Source organism: Tyto alba, unplaced genomic scaffold (genome assembly GCF_018691265.1).
Source record: "Tyto alba isolate M040663 unplaced genomic scaffold, T.alba_DEE_v4.0 Super-Scaffold_21, whole genome shotgun sequence".
In the NCBI taxonomy this organism is placed as follows: domain Eukaryota; kingdom Metazoa; phylum Chordata; class Aves; order Strigiformes; family Tytonidae; genus Tyto; species Tyto alba.
In genome coordinates, this window is record NW_024881295.1 from 302,607 (window position 1) to 322,892 (window position 20,286).

General features: G+C 37.2%; 1 protein-coding gene across 3 annotated transcripts in view; it reads right to left on the reverse strand.

The window, feature by feature from the left end:
- Positions 1–12,052: 12,052 nt before the first annotated feature.
- The window catches only part of CRACR2A (calcium release activated channel regulator 2A), a 73,967-nt gene continuing 65,733 nt past the window's right edge, over positions 12,053–20,286 (reverse strand). For all 3 annotated transcript variants that reach the window (XM_042795461.1, XM_032985886.2, XM_032985888.1), the window contains 3 exons: positions 19,155–19,256; positions 14,108–14,184; positions 12,053–12,487 (listed from right to left, as the gene is read on the reverse strand). In XM_042795461.1, coding sequence (XP_042651395.1) covers positions 12,397–12,487; positions 14,108–14,184; positions 19,155–19,256 — 270 coding nt within the window. In that variant the 3' untranslated portion in view covers positions 12,053–12,396. The remainder of the gene's footprint in view (positions 12,488–14,107; positions 14,185–19,154; positions 19,257–20,286) is intronic.

Consider the following 20,286-nt stretch of genomic DNA (forward strand, 5'->3'; position numbering starts at 1 on the left):
CATTTTATGAGTAATTGTCAGGTTGGCATTATGAGGTGTAAATTCATGCCAGTGTGTGCACTTGCCTTGTTTGAACATACAACAAAACCAAGTGATTTCTTTTTCAATAAGCATTACACATTCACAGACTAGTTCCAACTGCAAAAGTGTGAGGTTTTTATTATTTTTTTGAAACACTTCGTTTCAATGTTTCTCAAAGATCATCTCAGATGTTAATCCCCAAAGTATATAGGCAAGTGGGAGGAAGACAAATCTTTCAGATCATATTTGAACTTCCTAAAAATTAAGTGTGAATTTATAGCATTTACAAATCTTTTTAAAAAGCAATTAAAGAAACAGACCTGATGTTTCAGATCTAACAATGTTTGTTTTCTAATAGCCTTATTGTAAAAGAAAAAAGCCACATTAAATTCATTTTTCCTATGTTGTTTTATAGTAAAAAGGATGTGAATTGTCAGCTAGAGATCCCCCAGGATATTGGTATTTCTGCACAGTATGTTGACTGAGGTGAGCCAGAGCAGTATTATGCCCATAGGGAACAAGATTGTTCCCTGAAAATATCTGCTGCTTCTGAGGATAGACACAAAAAAGGTAAAAAAGACATGCTGTACACAGCCAGGACTGAGAAAGAGGCAGCTGCTCACAGCTGACTGATAAAGCAGAGCACCCATCCTTTAGACAAAAAATCATCCCAGGGTCAAGATATTGGTGAAGGGAAAGGAAAAGGGCTTTTTATAATCTCAAAATTCTTACAATCTCTGCTTTTCTCCTTACATGTCTTCCCAGTCTCTGCAGGTACTGATAGAATTTCCAAGTCCCTTCCCTTTCCCTTTTCTTAGTATGATATTCTCATTTTTCAGTGGAAAAAAACATTGGAGATAAGTGATGATACAAACAAGATGAAGATAGCATTTTGTGAGAAAACTGTGGTGTGATTGTGAACCAGAAAGAAACCGTGTTAGCTTTGAGATGACAACTACTATCAAAAATCAGTCTTACTTCCTCACAGAACATACAGGTTTGGTCTACAATCCAATTGATTCCTCTGAATCATCAAACATGATCTTTTAGAAGCACAGCGATCAGCAAAATCAAAACTGAGTCGACACCTGAATCCTCATGTGAAAGCCAGAACATCCTCTTTTGCAGTTCAGTACTGTGCTTTTGGATCTAGCCATTTCCAGTTACTCAAATGAGCCATCAGCATTTCCAATACAACACAACCCTAGAAGCCAAAATGGATCCCTGTGCTAAGGTCACAACAGAATTTAATCACAAACCATACATGCCCTACTATTTTGATGCAGAAATATGGAATGGCAGTCCAAAAAGTTATATGTATCTCATAATATTAACAGTAACCTGTAACACTAATCAGTTACCAGAAGTAATTTATCATCATAATGGCATATTTTTCACATTTATTGGCATGACAAATGAATGTCATTAGCTAGTGAGACCTGATTAAAGTAAAAACTATTTACTTCCATAATTGTCTGATTATTGTACAGCTGCTATTATCACCACTGACAGAGCATCTCAGAAAAAATAGCTCACTATTTTGCTTGCTTTCCTACAGGATGAGAGTAGGCAGGCAACCAACGTAAGTGTTCTGTGAAGCTGAAACAGCCGCATGTGATGGATAGAATTTGTATATCAAATAGACAACAACAAAACACATGATGACAACAAATTTTGATCTATGAATTGAGGATATGGAAGCAGCAGAATTAAAAAACTGAAGTCATCCTTTACCAGTAAAGATGTGAAGATAACTGAGAAAATATCTTCTGAAAGTATCTGGAAAATATTCAGAAGACCTGGTAATTTGGTCTGACACCTTCCACTAACAAATGTAGTGGAGACATGTAAGGAACTGAAGGAATTAATGCCTCAAACATTCATTGACACAGAAAACAAGCTGTGGCCTTTGTGATTAACCTAAGGAAAGTCACCCAAGGAAGCACAGAGTGTATCAAAGGATGCACGGCTTTACTCCCTTGCAGCTGTATTGCCAAACTCGTTAGCTAAGCCCCAAAGAAGGGAAACTTGGACAGAGTGAAACCATATGTTCAGGTTAAAGGACTAATAAGAGAGATAAATAACCATCACAACATGGACCTAAGCAAAAACTGAGGAAAAAATTAGGCTGTATGGGGGTGTGTGTGTGTGCGAGCACAACCACTGACTCAATTGGACAAGGGTGTTAGTGCACCTCATTCCCCCTCAATGCATGTGCAGAACCCATGTTCCACCTTTTCCTCATCTTTCATGGAAATGAGTTAATGGAATACGTGATTCTCTTGGTCTAGTATGCTAATCAGCTGATAAAGATGAACATAAAAGGCAACAGAAAACTGCTATGTGTGCACCCACAACCCAAGATTTCCAGACCTGAGACAACACTGGAACCTGGGGTGGTGACAGGACTCTTTTCCTCTCATTTAATTTTCTTCTAATATCTTTCTTTTCTTTCTTACGGATTTATCAAAAAGAGACCACATTGCTTACTGTCCTTCTCCAAGTTTAAGTTGTTTCTACTGCAAGTAAAACATTTTAACCAGTCATTCAGTGTCATTTCACCTTAATTTAACCCAAGGGGATCACAGAACCTTTACGACTCCCTAGGGTCCCAGTCCAGGTCGTAACGAGACATTAGCGCATAACATTTTCTGGGAGAACTTTCAATTTGAGTTCTATTGCTAAATGATACCATTAAGTAGGAGTTCTGTTAAGCAGAGGGATATCTGGTCTCAATCTGAGCAATTGCTTAGACCCTTCCAACCTAATGTTCATCAGTCCAAATGTAAAATTCGCTCCTACTTGCCAGAACACAAACTGTGTTATGGTCTTCCCATCCTTGTTCTTTCAACAGCACTGACACAATATTCTGTTTCTTTCCCTTCATGTCAAGATGTTTCTAGCTTGTACTTCAGTGATATACAGAAAACTGGAGTCCACTTATAAATTAAAAACAAACTTTTCTTCTCAGATGGCCTCATCTCTTGTTTGACTTTGTGTTGTCTTCTTTTCATTATTGGCCACGCTCGTGTAATTGCCTGTGATAGTGAAGATAAATCTGGTCAGCCTGGAGATCCTGCTAGTCCCAGGGGGCTCTGAACATTAGCGTCAGAATTTCAGGAGCCAGAAAGTACCATTGTGATCTACCAATCTCTTGATAATATCTTGTCCAACTCCACTGCTGAAGCAGGTTGCCCAAGACTGTTTACATTTGGGTTTTGAGTATCTCCAAGGACGAACAGTGTTTGACTCCCTCTACAATAAAAAAAAAGTATTTTCTTGTGTTCAGATGGAATTTCATGTGTTTCAATTTGTGCCTGTAGCCTCTCGTCCTGTCACTGGGCACTCCTGAGAAGTCTGGCTCGCTCATCTTCATTCCCCACCTCCATCAGGTATTTACACAGAGTGGTAAGATCCCTCTTGAGCTTTCTCTTCTTTAGACCCTCTGGGCCTAGTCATTCAGCCAGTTTTCAAAGTACTTTCCTGTCCAATTATCTAACCTGTACTTTGTCATCTTTTCAAAGAGGATCTTATGGGAGACAGTGTCAAAACCCTTACTAAAGTTGAGGTAAACAACATCCATGACTCTCCCTTCATCCACCAAGTTAGCCATATCACTGTAGAAACTCTCAGGTCGTTAAGCACTGTTTCGTCTTTGTAATTCTATGCTGATTATTCCTGATCACCATCTTGTCCTTCATGTGTCTGGAAATGGCTTCCAAGATTAGTTGCTCCATTGCTTTCCCAGGAATTTTGGTAAGGCTTACCACCCTGTAGTTGTCTTGATCCTCCTTCTTGTCCTCTGAAAGATAGGACTGACATTTCCTTTCTTGAAAATGTCTTCTACCATAAAGTGCTTTCACAGCATCCTTGGTTGCTCTGTTGCAGCTGTTGTAGCCATCTTAGAATAACTGTTAGGCTTTAATGTTGATATACAAAGCAGACATGCAGAATGGTTTGCTTGACTAAAAGATTATCTGTTTTTTTCCATCTGTACCACAGAAATGTTGGTTGTAAGAAAACCTTGGAGGTTTCTAGTCCAACTTACTGCTCCAAGGAGAACTTTCCCCAAAGATATGTCAAATCACTGTGGCTTTGTGTAATACCTGTCCTGAAAACTTCCAGGGATGAAGATTTTGTAAGCTATCACCAGATCTGATAAAACACATTCCCCTTCATGACAGACCATGCCTTGCTTATTTAGCATTATATTTTGAGACATGCCAGCAACTAATTTTTAATCATTTGATGGATGTCTGTAATGCTGACTTTATATGACTCCACTGTCTTGATCAATGGCACCCTACAGAAGTCTAAGTATACTATGCTTGCAAAGCTACATCATCTCCACAGCAATGACAAAAAGATACTTTAGCGACTATTCTTCAAAACCCTAAGAATCATGTCAATTAGGAACAAATATTAAACAAAATCTCCACTACTTAATCACCTGTGCCTATGTTCTCCATTTACCTTGATGGGGGTAGCACTTGACTTCCATACAGCATACCCTACATAGGGCATGGACATGACAAAAGCAAGAGCTTCAGACATCCTATCTGAGTTTAGCAATTCCTTATATAACCACCCCCTGGGGCTTTTAATTACACTAATACATTTCAATGTAGAAGGCAACTTTACAGTGCGGTTACAAATAAAAATGTCTATAGCACACATGTAGAAAGTTTCACTACTATACTTAATTTGTCTTTCTCTGCTGACAGACATGTCGTTTAATGCAGATCAGTTTGTACGTTAGAAAAATACTTACCGAAGTCCTGTCACCGAGAAGCTGCATTAGTGATTTATGCCTTACTTCAAAGGGATGAGCAACAGCCTTATTACAGCTTCATAATATAAATCCATACAATACAGGGTGGTTGCTATAACAATTGATGAGCCTTAATAGTCTGGATTCAAAGGACCTTGATCAAAACTGTCTTGTAGTGCATTACAACATAGTTCAGTCATTTGCACCAGTAACAACATGGAGCAAGGCCATGAAGAAACAGAACAGTGTACTCATACTCACAGGAGAACCCCACTGAGCTTTGCAGCTGAGTACTCTATCTCTGAGCTACTCAATGGTAGCCTCGAGGCTTTTCAGCCCTTAGCAGAACTATCCAAACTGATGTTTGGCTGCAGCAATACTGAGCTCAGCACTGACCCCCCAAAGCCACCACCCCAAAGCCACCTGAGAAGCATGGTAAATTAGTTCACATCCAGTTCCATTTATCTCTATTAAAAGATGAAGTTACAAACTGATGAAACATTTAAACACCTTGCTACTACTGAAAATGGGCTGCCCTCCCCTCTAGACTTCTTTTTTTAGAACTGTGATTCTAGATGTGTTTTTCCATCTATATCCTCCCACTAGCTCCAGTATTTATCAGATTTTGATGGGCTAGTTCAGCTCACTAGCTCTCACTAGAGAACTCTGCCTTTTTTTTTCCCCCCCTTTTTTCTTGACATTCTGCCAAAGCAATAATTTAAAACTGGTTCATTGCAGAGTTCCAATGACTTGTGAAAGGTAAAACAGATGAGTGATGACTGGCAGGGATAGTGAGTCACAGTCCCAACCCATAAACTCCCCCCTGAAAAAGATGACACCTAAGCTTTCATATACTTGATTTGCTCTGAAAAGGCAAGATTTAAGTTTAGTGCTGCAGGAGTACTGAATCCTGTAAATAGGCAGACTGTGATTTTCCAAAGCTGATAATGTTCACTTTGCAATGTGGTCATTGAGAAGGCAGGAAAAAAAAGTGAAGCAGGATACAGTGGCAAAAGACTTGGAAAAGACCTCTATTATGTATGCTCAGAGCAAAACAGCACAAATCTCGTAACACATGAGATAAAGATGACACAAGATAAAATGTGAAAATGCAGGGTACATGTCACAGAGGGATGACAGCTGTGACTGCTGCTGTTCCTTTCTGCAAGTCCAGCCAAGACCAAAGCTGAGTACATATTGCAAAGATGCAGATACACGCACAACACTAACATCATCAGCCACACTGACAACACAGAGAGCAGTATCTTCACTGCTCATCACCTACATACACACAAGCAGCAGCTCAAGTAATATGAATACTTGAGTAATACTCAGAGCTACATAATGTTCTATTTGAATGTCTCAGTCCCACTGGCTTCCCTACTCCTTCCTGTTCAGACTCTAAAAATCAGTGATTTCCAGTGAGAAAGCCCCCCTGAATCTGTCTTCTTCTGAGAATGGGAAAAGACTTGCAATAATTGTTATGCTCAGGAAAAGCATGTTGCAGAAAAGGCACCAGAAAGAGACTGATGATTGCAGAAGCTAAACACTGTTTTCCAGTATAGTTGAACTTGTTTGAAACACTCTTCGGTGTTTGAAAGGAAAGAAGCAATGCTTATCTGACTAATCAGATGACCTCCTTCAACTTCCAGTACATTTGGAAGGAATCAGTGTCACTAGATACAATATTTCAGATTACTTGGTATGTACTTCCCCATATTAACTCAGTATTAAAGTTATAGGAATGAACTTTTATTATTTTATTATTATACTGCTCTGTAAACTTAACCTACAGACTTTTTTTCCCCATGAGATACCTGTTTTCATCATACAAAACCCAGATGTCTTTAACCAGTTTCATATTAAAAGAACTTCAGTTGTTTGAGGTGTAAACAAGTCAAAGTGCTATCTTTCTGTTTTTCTCGGGAGTGTATTGCAATTCCTTCATTTCAATAATCAGAAAGACCCATTATTTCAACAGTTGTGGATGAATTCAGGAACTGAATTCAGGAACTGAATAAATTTATGGGCAAGTTTCTGCTTTCTAAAACAAGCTTCCACTTGTGCAGATACTGAAGTGGATTTATTCAGTAATGATCTCATATGGTAGAAAATTCTGCCAATATAAAGATGTTGCAAACAAAACCAGTCTGAAGTTGGGGAATTTTACCTGAATTAATTTACTACCAATAACATAAATCTTTATTGCTGATTCTGAGGAAATAAAAAGAATGCAAACAATTAGACAAACATACCAACATACCTTTTTTCTCTCCTCTGCCCTGAGTGTCATCTTATTTTCACTGTGAGGTACACTCCGTCAGAATTCATCCAGTGAACCAGCAGGCAGCATAGAAAGTCAAGGCAGTATACATAATGCTTTCTACCATCCCAAATATGTTTTCTGCCACTCAGTGCCCAGTGCTTCCAGTTGTCCTGATCCTTAGTTGTCCCTGCTCCAGCATGGGAAATGACCACTGGCTGCAGTTCTTCCAGGAGCAAACTTTCTTCAATGTAGTCTGTTCCTCACACATTCCTTGTGTGTGGAGTGTTCCCACCTTAAGAGCTTCAAATTACTCCTTAAATATGTTATGTGGGGAAGTGCTGTACACTAAGTAAGAATATAGTGTGCAATGTTGTTTGTTTTGTTTTGTTTTGTTTTTTATTACTGTTGCCTGGCTTGCAGGCTGGAACCAGTTTTGACTGGCACACAGTAGTTCATGATCTCCACCTTGCAGGTCACAACTGCAGACCACTGCTACTTACAGCCTTTAACATATGCTCACTTCAAAGGACAAGGAGCATTGTGTTATATATGTGCAAATGGGCTTTGTAGTCTGTGTGATACCCAAAGATCTGTCAGTATTGGATACTTGACCAGGCTGAGAAGATTAATTTCTCCCACTTTCTCCTACCAACTGATCATTCTCTCAACGAGTTTACATCGATAAGCACTGCATGTGAGTTGATTTACTGTATAGAGAGTGGCATCAGAGGAAAGTCAAGGAGTTACATCAGTGAACTTGAGAGAAGGACAAAGCTTGCTGAGTGTAAGAAGCAATTTTGCAGCAGAATTCCTCATTCATTATTGTTGGTACTTTTCATTCTAGTGAGGGAAATTTGAATAATATACAACCTTAAAATAAGATGTACTACAAGTCCTCAAACTTACACCAGCTATGAATTTTGTCCAAAGACTACTAGGAAAAGTCTGGCAGAAGAAACAAAACAAAATTCTGTAGCTAAAATGTTCTGTAGCATTGCAGATATTTGTATTCAAAGATTGCTGTATCAGCATTTTAGCCACTTCTAAATGAAGACGTTTTTGTGCTCTCAGAGCTTAATAGGAATAAGTTAAATACACTTCTGCTTGGTATTCCCCTGCCTACTACCTTTTGATTCATTTCTCTTTCAGTACAAAGGCATCATCCAAATCTCCAAAAATCTCTATGTAACCCACTAGAGAAGACTTCATGACCCACAGGTGCATCATGATCTTGGTTTATCTTTACCAAAACATTTTGGGGAGAGGGGAAGCTGTGAGCAAGGAAAACTAATATAAAACTGGAAAGAAAAGGGGGAAAAAAAGAAAGCTTCATTGCTATTAAGCCAGTATTAGCTTTCTAATGGATCTGAGAAAAATACTGACCATGGTGGAGAGTGAGAAGACAACAACATAGAAACACAAAGGGTTGAGGTACATTGGAAGCTGACAATTTCCACGCCAGTTTGATGACCACCTGACCAGTAGAATCTGTCCAAAAGCAAAGCCTTGAGCATGTTAGTCATATCTATCTTCTGTAAGCATTAATCAATAAATGCTGTTTGTCAAGGTTTGCAGATGACTAGGACCTGGTCTGAGGTTTAGCTAACCAAAGAGACCATGAGAAACGCTGGACATGACACAAGAAACTGAACATAATAAATAACAGAGTGAGAAGCTGATAATAGTTACAGATAGCAGTGTGAGAAATGGCTGGAATTCACAGGTGTTTACAGGGGAGTTTACAATAACTTTGTGACTAACTTCACAGATAATTGGAAGAGAATAGTAGCAACTTCTTTGGGCGTGGAAATTAGTGAGGCCAGCAGCATCCAAGGAACTACATCAATAATACCATGTAAAGCCAAGGTGACCTAGGTAATGGTAGAAGAAATATAAAATGTGTGTGGATACAGTAACCAAACTGGGACTAATGCAGAAAAGGCAGTGAGGGGAAAATTGCATCTTTTGGGATATGAAGAGCCGAGAAATGGAGGGGTCAACATAGATGGTGGAAGAACAAGAGTAGGAAAAAGTCAAGAGAAGGTAGAATAAAAGGGGCTGGTTGCATGCAAGCAAGCTGCTGGTCAGAGTTTATGTGACTGAGCCCTGCACCCCATAACTGCAGGCTATGCAGTCTTTTTATTAAATATATTTTTATCATATTTCTGCATGATCCTGGGGAGAGAGGGAAGGCAGAGGGGGACAGAGAGCACTGCAAGTCATAAGAGCTGCGTACATGTATGTTTTTATCAGCAAATTTCAGTCTTGACCAGTTGGAAAGGAAGAGAAGAATTGGGCTATCTGTGTTCATATTTACACAAATGCTGTTTGTGTGTGTGTGGGTGACGAGCAGTGAAGACACTGCTCTCTGTGTTGTCTGTGTGATTGATGATGTTAGTGCTGTGTGTGTATCTTCATCTTTGCAATATGTACTCTGCTTGGGTCTTGGCTGGACTTGCAAAAAGGAACAGCAGCAGCCACAGCTATCAGTCTGAGATGGGAGACACCTCCTGGGTCTTAGACCACAGCAAATTTGCCTATAGTAGATGTAAAAGAAATCCCCTTCTTCCTAGGATTCAGATGCTCCTTAGCATCACCTACCTTCAGGTTTTGTATATCCTGCTAGCAGGGTCTCAGTGCACACTAAAAGATGTCTAAATAAAAACGTTCCTGTAGAAGTCACATAAAGATCCACCTCATGTGTCACTTTCCTCCAAAATCAAGATGAACTTCAGGGAAAAAAAAAAAATAGGATCGGGATTTGGAGTTTTGAGGGGCTAGAGTCAGCAGTAATAAAGCTGAAATTAAGCCTTTGAAGTGTTTTTCTGAGGGTGACTGAGTTTGGAAGAAATATTGCCAGTTCTGATATTCATGGGATATGAAACACCCCTGCTGCAGGGGAAAAGACCATTCATTTAATTAGCAAAATCAATATTTAAATTGATGATACTTCTTCCCTAACTGAAATTGGGATAAACAGTTGTTTTTCTTGAAATTTAAACTATGGGCTTGCATTAGTTCAACTCCAGCCAGGACTGAACAGGTGATTTAACTCTGAGATGATTTCCATGATGTAACATGTAACAGTTGACAAGGTGACATTTCTCCACAACCAGTAATGGACTTCAAGATGCAACCTTGGGAAGTGAACAGAAACCCTATTGGTTTTCATTAATGGATACTCATTTTTCTCATTTTGTGTTTTAAGGGTTCTTAAGCATCTCACTGGAAGCAAGGGGATTTTTTTTTTTTTTTTTTTTTTTTTTTTTTTTTTTTTTTTTTCATTTGGATGAGCAGACTCTCAGGAATCAACAAGGGAAAAACCTCTAAGCAACAGCTCATCCTGGGCTACCTGGTCTATCCATCATTCCTGATACAAGGAAAACCCTAGTTATTCTACCTGATAGGGGAAGTGATCATGTTTGGATCCCAACTCATAGGAAAGGGCATTTGAGTGCTGGTATGGATACAGGAATTGCTGCAGGTGAAAGTTTGCAAACCTATATCTTACAGTTCTTGGCACTAGATAAATACCTTTGATCAGATCAAAATCCCAAGAGCACAATCAATTACTGACAAAGTTTTTATCCCAAAAATAGAGTTATTGAGCCAGTGCTTAACTTTCATCTTTAGTTTCAAATTGATTCATTGTTCAAATGTAAAATAACTTTTTTGAAACATTTAGAAAATGGAATGAAAACATAATGTCTGTAACAATCTCATATAATAAAATCTACAGTTTTGCTTGATATTTTAATGAAATAAATTATGCCATGGGTTCCACTTTCCCAACAAGCTCACAATCATGAATAATAATTCTTGAATGCTTACCACAATAGCTGAATACAGTAAAGACAAATACCTACAAGAATAATTGCTGATCATGTGCTGGCTGGATGACCCACTCAAGTTTCTTATTTTCATTTATATTCTACAAAGGCTTACAAGAGTAATTATGACATCTGAGTTTCTTATGACCCAGGGTGGGCCGCGATTTTCTCAGACATGTCCCTATGGGTTTGACTTCTCAAACACTGTATCTCAGTGCTAGCAGGCCCTGGTTAAACCAAAGGGAAATGCTGTGTGGCAGATGCTTTTGAAAAATCAGTCATGTATTTTAGGTACATGAGGAGGAATTTTTTTCTTAACATTGCTAAAGAGAGCAATATCTCACTGGAGTTTGGTGACATTTTTCACTCCTTAAATGCTGGAAAGTTCCTTGAAAGAAGATCTACTATCGCTGAAAATTCCACTTCCAACATTTGGCATGAAACCTTCTGTGACAGACTACCAGAGACAGAGCTGTTCAGTCAGCCATAATACGCTTTGTCCTACAACCAACTACACCAGTGAAATGAGCTTCTTATGTAGCTATATGTTTTCGACCAGTACTAACGCCAGTGAATTGATTTGAACATTCAAGTTGGGCACAGATTGCTTTGGGACTTCTATAGGACACCATAGTCAATCAGAGGTTCTGAGCAAGCTCTGAAACACAAAGCAATACAGCCATATCAAACATGAAGAGTGCAGGCTGATTTACGCTGAGTGCAGTGCTAACTAGACAGAGTACACCAGTGCATTACCATGACTTTACTGTTTCTGGAAACTAAGCTAGATTATTTGCATAGCGCCACCTCTCCATGGAAACTTGCCAGCTTATTTGGCAATAGCTCAGGCAAGCCTGTATGGTATTTCAGTGACATAATGAACATACATAATTCATCCCATTTAAGTGGGAGGAAGGGTTTCTTATCAAGGACCGATATGCAACAATATGTAGTATAAATGAGTTAGTGCTACTTACGAAAAACTCCATAGTTCTTCAATCCTTTGCTCATGTATATTTCACACTAAGTTTTAAAATATCACCTTATATTTTGAAATTGCTGGTGGTTACAACCAACCAGCTATTTCAATTTTTTAAAAAAACTGTAGCACAAAATCTGGATCTAGAGACCACTGAAAAAAACAGAAGTATTCAGAAGAGAGGATCCACACCGGTAAGACTTTATTTCACATTCCAAGTAGTTTTCTTCCTATAAAATTATTTCTTATTATTAATAATGTGGCAGCTTCTACAAGCCTGATCACAAAGCAGGATTCAGTGGTGTTAGGCATCAAAACAGAGTGAAAGACTATTACTGCCCCAGATATATTGTAAATTAACTAAAGACAATATTTGTAAAAGTGAAGATTAGAGCATACAAAGATTTTAAGTTTCACTTACACCTACACTCAGAATGCAACAGAAGAAATATTTGGAAGATAAAGCAAATCTGATGGTGCGCTGTAGTGTCATATAAGTGAATGTTTTGTCTAAACATGCCCCAGCATTTTATGGACTGATACAGCAAGACTTTTTATTGGTATCAGATTGGAGTTCAATTGTTTTCTCTTTCACTTTATCTTCATGTTCCTTTAAAATCCTGTGGGAAAGAAACAATACTTTTGATAAAAATTCAGTAATACCCATAAGAGATCAAACCAAAAAACAGTTCCCCAAAACCTATAAAATTGTCCGGAGATTAACAGAAAATGACAGAATTTTGTGAACTACTAAACAAAGTATAATTATACTGGTTCTATCAAAAAACCACTTTTATTCACTTAATTAGAAAAATATAGTTGGTGCTGATTGTTAGAATTTATTGTATATTACAGAGACTCAAAACAATCACTTTCATTTGGTATTTTTGAGGCTGGAGCAAAACAAAACCAAATCTACCTACCTAGACATTTATCAGTTACCAGACACATTCACAACATTTCACTAACATCAACAATAATATTAAAGATCTGCCAATTCATTACCAATGTTTTCATATAAAAGGAACAAATTTACCTGTATTTTTACCCCTAGCCTTTATATAACTTCAAAAATTCATCTCTCCCTCACTCTTAGTCCCCAGGGAGACAGCAAAATTTGAGCTATATTGAGCAGAGGGAAGAAAGCAGCACATCCAATGTTCTTTTGCAAGGATTCAGCAGCATCCATTTCCAAGCGTATTTCTCCAAAACTCCAAGTGTTGAAGTTATCTTAATAAAATAGCTTGAATCCTAAATTATTATTTTGAATTTAGTTTAGAATATGATTTGGATTTTAAAATGAGAATATAAAGCACACTAAGGTCCTTAGGAATAGGTAGGTAGTATGGTGTGTGCCTTGATCACTATAAGAATCATTATGGACTCTGAATTAAAACAATGGGTACTGGTTATGGACCTTGAGTCAAAGCAATAGGTGCCAGAAGATACTGGGTTTGGTTTGGAAGATCAGCCAAAGAATAAATGACCATGCGCAAGGATGGAGTTCAATCAGCGGACACAGTGAGGAGTATTGACGACCACCAGAGGACCCCCGTCCAACATAACCACACATGCATTAGAGACATTTGCATATGATAATGATTTCCAGGAAATAACATGAATATGCTGTTCATTACCCTCCCCTCATTCTATTCAAATCAATCAGTAAAGATGACCAATGATTTCTGTAGAATAGGAATATAGGTAAGGTGAGGTAACTGACAGCCAATCATTATTAAGGTCAAATAAAACTTTATTAATTTTGTTGATCTTATGTAGCCATGACTGCTGAAAAAGTGTATAAATAAGTTGTGCTTTGTACCTGTCGGGGAACATGTCTTTGGTGGGGCTATCCCTCATGTTCCCCAGTGCTGTAATAAAGGAGTGCCAGCTTATCTGCTTTGTGTAGATAAGGTCTATTCACGATTGCGACCGCTAACACAAGAACTTCCTGCAAGAACTATCACAACATCTCAGGCCCTCAGTTTTCCTAGCAACAATTCAGGTGCTTCTGGCTCTATACAGAGCTTCACTAGCTTACACAGGACTCTCCATGAACCTGAACAATTGTTCAGTTGGAGCAACAGGGTCAGGCTACAGATCAATTTAAAAGAAATAAGTATTTAATCACTGCAAATTCCTATCAAACTCATTTAACAAACAGAATTCACTCTATCATCAGTGACAGGGAAGTCAAGCACAGGAAGTCATAGAACTCATAGATTGTGTTTTCTTCTTACCTAGCTAAGTGAAGCACGGACTTTTTGGTATTGTACCCAGAATATGCACTGCATTCATAGAAAATTAAATTGTAATCCTAAAATGAAACAGAAAAAAAACATTTCAATTAAGTTTGCACAATATCTCACTCCAGCTTTAAAATAAGCAATACAGATATACTAAAATATACCAATAAAGAAAGAAAAATATATCATCTTAGGAAAAAAAATAGTATTTCACTCTAGAGCTTACAGTAAAGAGTAACCAAAGAAAATAAGTCCAAGTGTGCCTCCCATACAACAACCATATGTATGTCTTAGCAGATAATTGTTCTCTACAGTGCCTTTTGCTGCAAGAGACTGATCTCTCAAAGGCTCCAACACAAACATGCCTTTTTCAGGCACAGAAGTCTTGTGAACTTTCCTTGTGATGATGAGGTAATTAGTGCATCACTGAGTGCTTGACAAAGCAGGTGAAAATAATTCCTGTGACTTTTTTTTTTAATCTTGAAAATCTTCAGCAGCGGTGTCTCTGTATTCAAGTTTTTTCTTGTGTTTTCCAGAAATGACCAGTTAAAAACCTCAGCAAAAAATAAAAACAAATTAATTCTGTTTCATTTTTTGCACTTGTGAAATTTTTCTGCACATTCTTTTGCAGTCTGCAAAAGAAGTCACTTTTGGTTTTGTAGTCCCTGGGAGCTTTGCAATTAAGAACAGTAGATAAATTATCAAGTCCTGGAGACATTCTCAGCCCTTCAGCTGAAGCCATATCACAATAAATGCAAATGCATCACATCTTCACAATGATCATCTTCACAAAACCTGACCTGGCATCTGTAATGGCAAGAGAAGTTTAAGAGGGAATGACAGTTTACTCTCTCCAAAATAGACATCTGTCTACTTTCATAAGATATTACATTGAACCTCACCTATATTACCTCCATGGTATTACTATATTCCCTCTTACCCATCCAGATTTCAACTTTCTATGACAATCATATGTCTGCATACTTTCATTTGTTTGTTATTAACTGTTGTTATTGCATTTGTACTTATTTAACCACCTTTCATAAGACACTTACAATTCAATTTTCAAAAATTCCCATTAAAATTACCAGGTATTTTGGTTTTAGTTAATTCTTTTGTTTTGTTGTTTGTTTTGGGTTTTGTTTGTTTGTTGGTTAATTTGTTTTATATATACCATGCTTCTAAATTGCACAGCTTTTTGAAATTCTTATCATCTTCATGAAACTTCAGAGACAAAAAGTGGGGAAAAAAACTTCATAAATATGGTAGTTTATTTTAGGACCTCTAAAAAATGCTCTAATTTTATCAAATGTCAGTTTTAAATGTATTATATGGTCATATAACCATGTGATATGAATGTGTTATATGTGTCAATGGTTATATGGTTTGTTCTAATGAACATCAGGATTGAACCATTTGTAGTAATTTCTGGGTGGCCAGATAAGCACAGAAGAGCAGAGAAGGGTAGAAATCAGGCAGTGTTAGTGTTGGATGAATATTTTATTGATTTTTTTGTTTAAACAGTGTTCGGTATAATATTTACAATGATATAACCCTATGATAATCTTGCTTTCACTAGAAAAGTTTTAAGATAAAATTTAACCAGCTCAGATTTCTTGGTAGATATGCAAATACAAGTTTGAAACAAAATTTACACCCTTTTATTCTGCTTAGCTGATCAGAACCCTAATAGAAAACCTACTATGGTCAGTATGTAGCTACTTTATGTCAGTCAAACAGAGAATGATCTTACTCCTACATCTTTCCCACAAACAACAGAATTTCACTAGAGGAGAACTCTCAGTGATGACATAATTTATGCTGGTATGAATCTGAATGGATTTTTCAACAAATTCCATGGGTAGGGCAAATTCTTATTCGTGAAAGACAACAATTTAAACTCTGCTGTTAATAATTACTTATTTCTGTCAATCTGGCAAACAGGTCTTCTGGAAGGGGAATCAGCCTGGAAATACAAAGTGTCATTCCTTTGAATCAGGGAAGAAATATTAATTGATGGCATACACAATAAGAACAAAGTAGCAGAAGGCAGGAAACACATAATTAATAAGCCAGCAAATGACATTCATCTTCTTCTAGGAATTAGCTATTGAACATGGAAGACAACTGGCAATCATTTAATTTTAAAAATTTACATAAAGATCAGAAGACATCTAAAGAACAGGCAGGAAAATGCATGATTACCAGAGGGAGCTGGGCAATTTCTGTCCTGTAAGTAGTTTCACTCTCAGAATAACTGAGTATTTGTGTAACAATGGCACTGACAGATCGATAAAGAAGACACTCTATTAACACACAGTAACAGTCCTCATCCCATGAAGCATACTTAGTTTTTAAAGACAAGGCAAACAAAGGCATTATTATTTTATAGTTGAGGAACAAAGATAGAGAAAGATTTACTGACCCATTTAAGAACATTCAAGAAGTCTGTACAGGGACAAAATAAAATCATGCTGCCTGAATGCCTCAGCAGCACCTACATCATAAGCCATTTTATTTAAATAATTTGTGGTGGTTGTATTAATCCACTCAAATAGAACATTGGCTGTTCCTGGATGCTCACGATATGATCTGAATACACTCTATATTGTTGTGCTCATATGAACTCTTGATCAGTGGATCAAGCTAAATTAAACAGAAATTTGTTAAATTGAGTTTTCCTTCTGAATCCTCTGCAAAAGAAGTCAAACAGACTGGCTTTTTTTTTCCCTTTCTTTTCTCTCTTTTTCTTTATATTCCCAGTATCTCTGTCAAGAGAGTTTTAGGTATTTTCCATCAGGTCACTCCTGTACTGCATGTGAACATTTTGTTTTGTGTCTGCTGTTTCTCTCTGCAAAGTCAAGACTGCAAAAGTCTCCTTACCATCACAATATTTACTCAATTCATCCAACTACAGATCAGCTTCACCACAGCCTTCTTGTTCCCTATGATGCCTTCCAGAACCCCTATCCTCATTCTACTTCCCCCTTCCCGGGGTATCACACACTGCAACTACCAGTCTTCTCAAATGATAAGAAATTGAAAGGATTCCCTTCAGGCTGCCATTATTCCTTTTAATAATGAACTGTGCTGCCTGTCTTGCAAAAAAGTTAGTGACACATGCATTATAATGGGAGCCCTTGGTTTTCTGACTGAATTTTTAATACACTGATTTGTAAGATGTGGGACTAAAGCAAAGCAAGAGTTAATACAGCTGGGCTTGAATGCCCTCTGAAAGTATACATTCCTCTCTTGACTATAGAGAAAACTAGGTAAAAATGATCCCATTCTGAGACCTTGAAATAGCCCATAAAAAACATTGGACTTTAGGGTCAATAGGCTGATCTGGTTCTTTGTCTGCATGAGAACAGTTTCAGGGCTGTTTTCACCAAATATGGCTATACCTATTTGTATCAACTCAGGATCCAGTCCCATGTATTTTGGATCATTTGTGAATAATCCATGGGATTAACTCAATTACATTCACTAATAGAGACAGCAGTATGTGGTTTCATATGAATCACATGGCTATTTAGCAAGAATTAATATTTCTTTAAAATTCATGGTTATAATTAGCTCAGCAAGCAAATTGTTACAATTTAATTGTATCTAGGCTGCTTTTCAACTAATCAATTGTCATTAGTCACTCCTTCCTTTAGCTACCCCAGGCAGCACATTCAAACATTCAAATGAGTCATTCAGATCCATTCATTTGATTATAGTTATTTTTAATTTGACAACTTCAATTGTTTTACTTATACAAAACATTTTATTTTCTTTCATGACATGTTAGAATTAATGTCCTGGTGGGCTGTGAGTTATATATATTAAAATGATTCATCTTTGGTTTACTAGTACAATTTTTAAAGAGAGCTAAATGACACACAAGACATCTACTCTGTCCATTTAGCATTTATGTGTCATTTGTTTTTTCACAGGATTCAATGTTACACTCTGGAGTCCCACCCAGACTCCAGGGTCTCAAAATCTGAATTTCCATACATACAAGAATAAGCAGATTTCCTAAAGGCAGAACCTTTGAGGGAAGAAGTTCAAGGCTGATATTGCTCCCCTATAAAACCAAAATAATGGACACAAACCTGAACACAGAGGTACTCTTGTAAAAGGCTGTATGAATAATCAAAATAAGATAAAAAGAGATCTGGCCCTAATTCTTGCAGTTATTGACAGGTGCCTAGCAGCAATCTGTCCTATAAACCAATAAGAATTAATCAGCATTTCAAATTTTGAAAATGTCCTTTTTTGTTACCAGCAAACAGAGCTGCAAATCTATTTTCAACGAAGAAACAAGTACATACGTGAAATCTAGCACATCAGTGTTTAATTTAGGTAAATTCTTGCCAACTCAGTTAATTTCTCAGGAATATTGTGATGACTTATTTCTAAATAAATTGATATTCTGGAGACATTCTTCAAACTATATGCATTGTATAGAGAAATTTAAAAGAAAAAATGATTAACATGGTACACATAAACAAGCATCTGCTATTTACAGGCCCTTAATGCTTAAATTATGGCCCATGGATCACCAGTGCTCTGGTAGATGCAGACTGTTAACTCTACTTATTTTATCTCCTTGACAGAAAGCTACTAGAAGTAAAAATGTTTTCTACTCCTAAAATTGGAGTAACAGATGGCATTCTGTGGTTTTACAAGAGGTAGGAGGGATAAAAAGTCCACAAATTATCTCTGTTAAGAATCCATCCACAGAGAAAAGAGAGAGAAAAAGAGAAGGGAAGGATGGAAGGGAGGAGGAGGAAGAGGAAGAGAGAGAGAGTGAATTCTTAAATATTTTTTTCACCATTTACTTTTTATTTCATCTAGGCAGTTTTATAACTACTATATCAGAACTAGTATTATTGAGAGATGAATTGATGAGTGTTACAGGGTTCCTAATCCTTAAAAATATCTGTCTGATTAAAATGAATCTGTGTTTCTATGAATTTCGACACATTGAGATGCCATTTTAAAAAACCTTCACCTTCAAATTTTGTCAAGGGTTCCCCTCTAAGTATACTACCTTAGCAAGATGCTCTCCCATTACCATAGGGACCTCACGTTCCTTTTCATTATCAGTTTTATTACCCAACAAAAGCACAGGTACATTCTCCCCAGTTGTCTCCTGCAGAACAAAGAATAAATATCAACTGAGGCATTGTATTTAAAAAATCACAGATCAAGAGGATAAAAACTAACAAATGTCACACTGCAGCAAGACATTTAAAGACATCACACATGAGCCAGGTATGTGCTGCTTTACTTACAAACATGTCAGGAATTAAAGTGGGATAAAGGCATGAAAAAAACAGAATGCTAGAGATTGCACTAACTTGGCATTTTTTAGTAACAGTACAGAAGCTCATCAGACTCTATATTAAAATGAGAGAGAGAAAATTGACATGCTATACAGGCTCTGGCACTGCGCATTTATAGACACTGCTTTTCTAATTACATGGACAGGAAAGTAATTATAACATCTGGGTAGAATTATGCCAGATAAATTACATAAAGTAGTGGAGAAATACACAGAATATGCCAGCCAAAATACACAGAATAGGCATAAATCAAAACACATTCTGAAAATGGTTAGAATTATCACAATTAGTACATTCATAAAGTGGGCTGAATGTTGCAGCAGGAGATTGACTTGGCCATGTATCTTCAACTTAGCAATATTCTGTAAGCAAACAAAATCAGTCAGTAAAGACTACTGAACTATTACTGCTTGGAAAAAGATTTTTGACCACAATATTTGATTTTTCTGGAACAAAACCTGGAATTCTCCTCTAGGTTTTACCATACTGAATTACAACAATCACTGATTTTTTAAGATCATGTATTTAATAAAGGCCCGTTCTTACAAAATGCATGCTACTATTACTTCAGTAGAGCTACTCTGATGAGGAATAACTATGCCTGTTTAGAAACATTTGAATGAATGAGTCCTAATTTCAACTCATAAAGCCATTATTGGCCATTATGGAAAACAGTCTCTTATACTAGAACACATACCCATTAAATCAGACAAAATCTTTGCATACCAATTTGTTCCCTACTTTTTCAGTAGCAACACTCTGCAGTAGTGAGTAAATAGGAAGTCCCACTTTGTTCTCTCTAGCGATTCAGTCCTTTATGGCAGCAGCCTGTTTTAT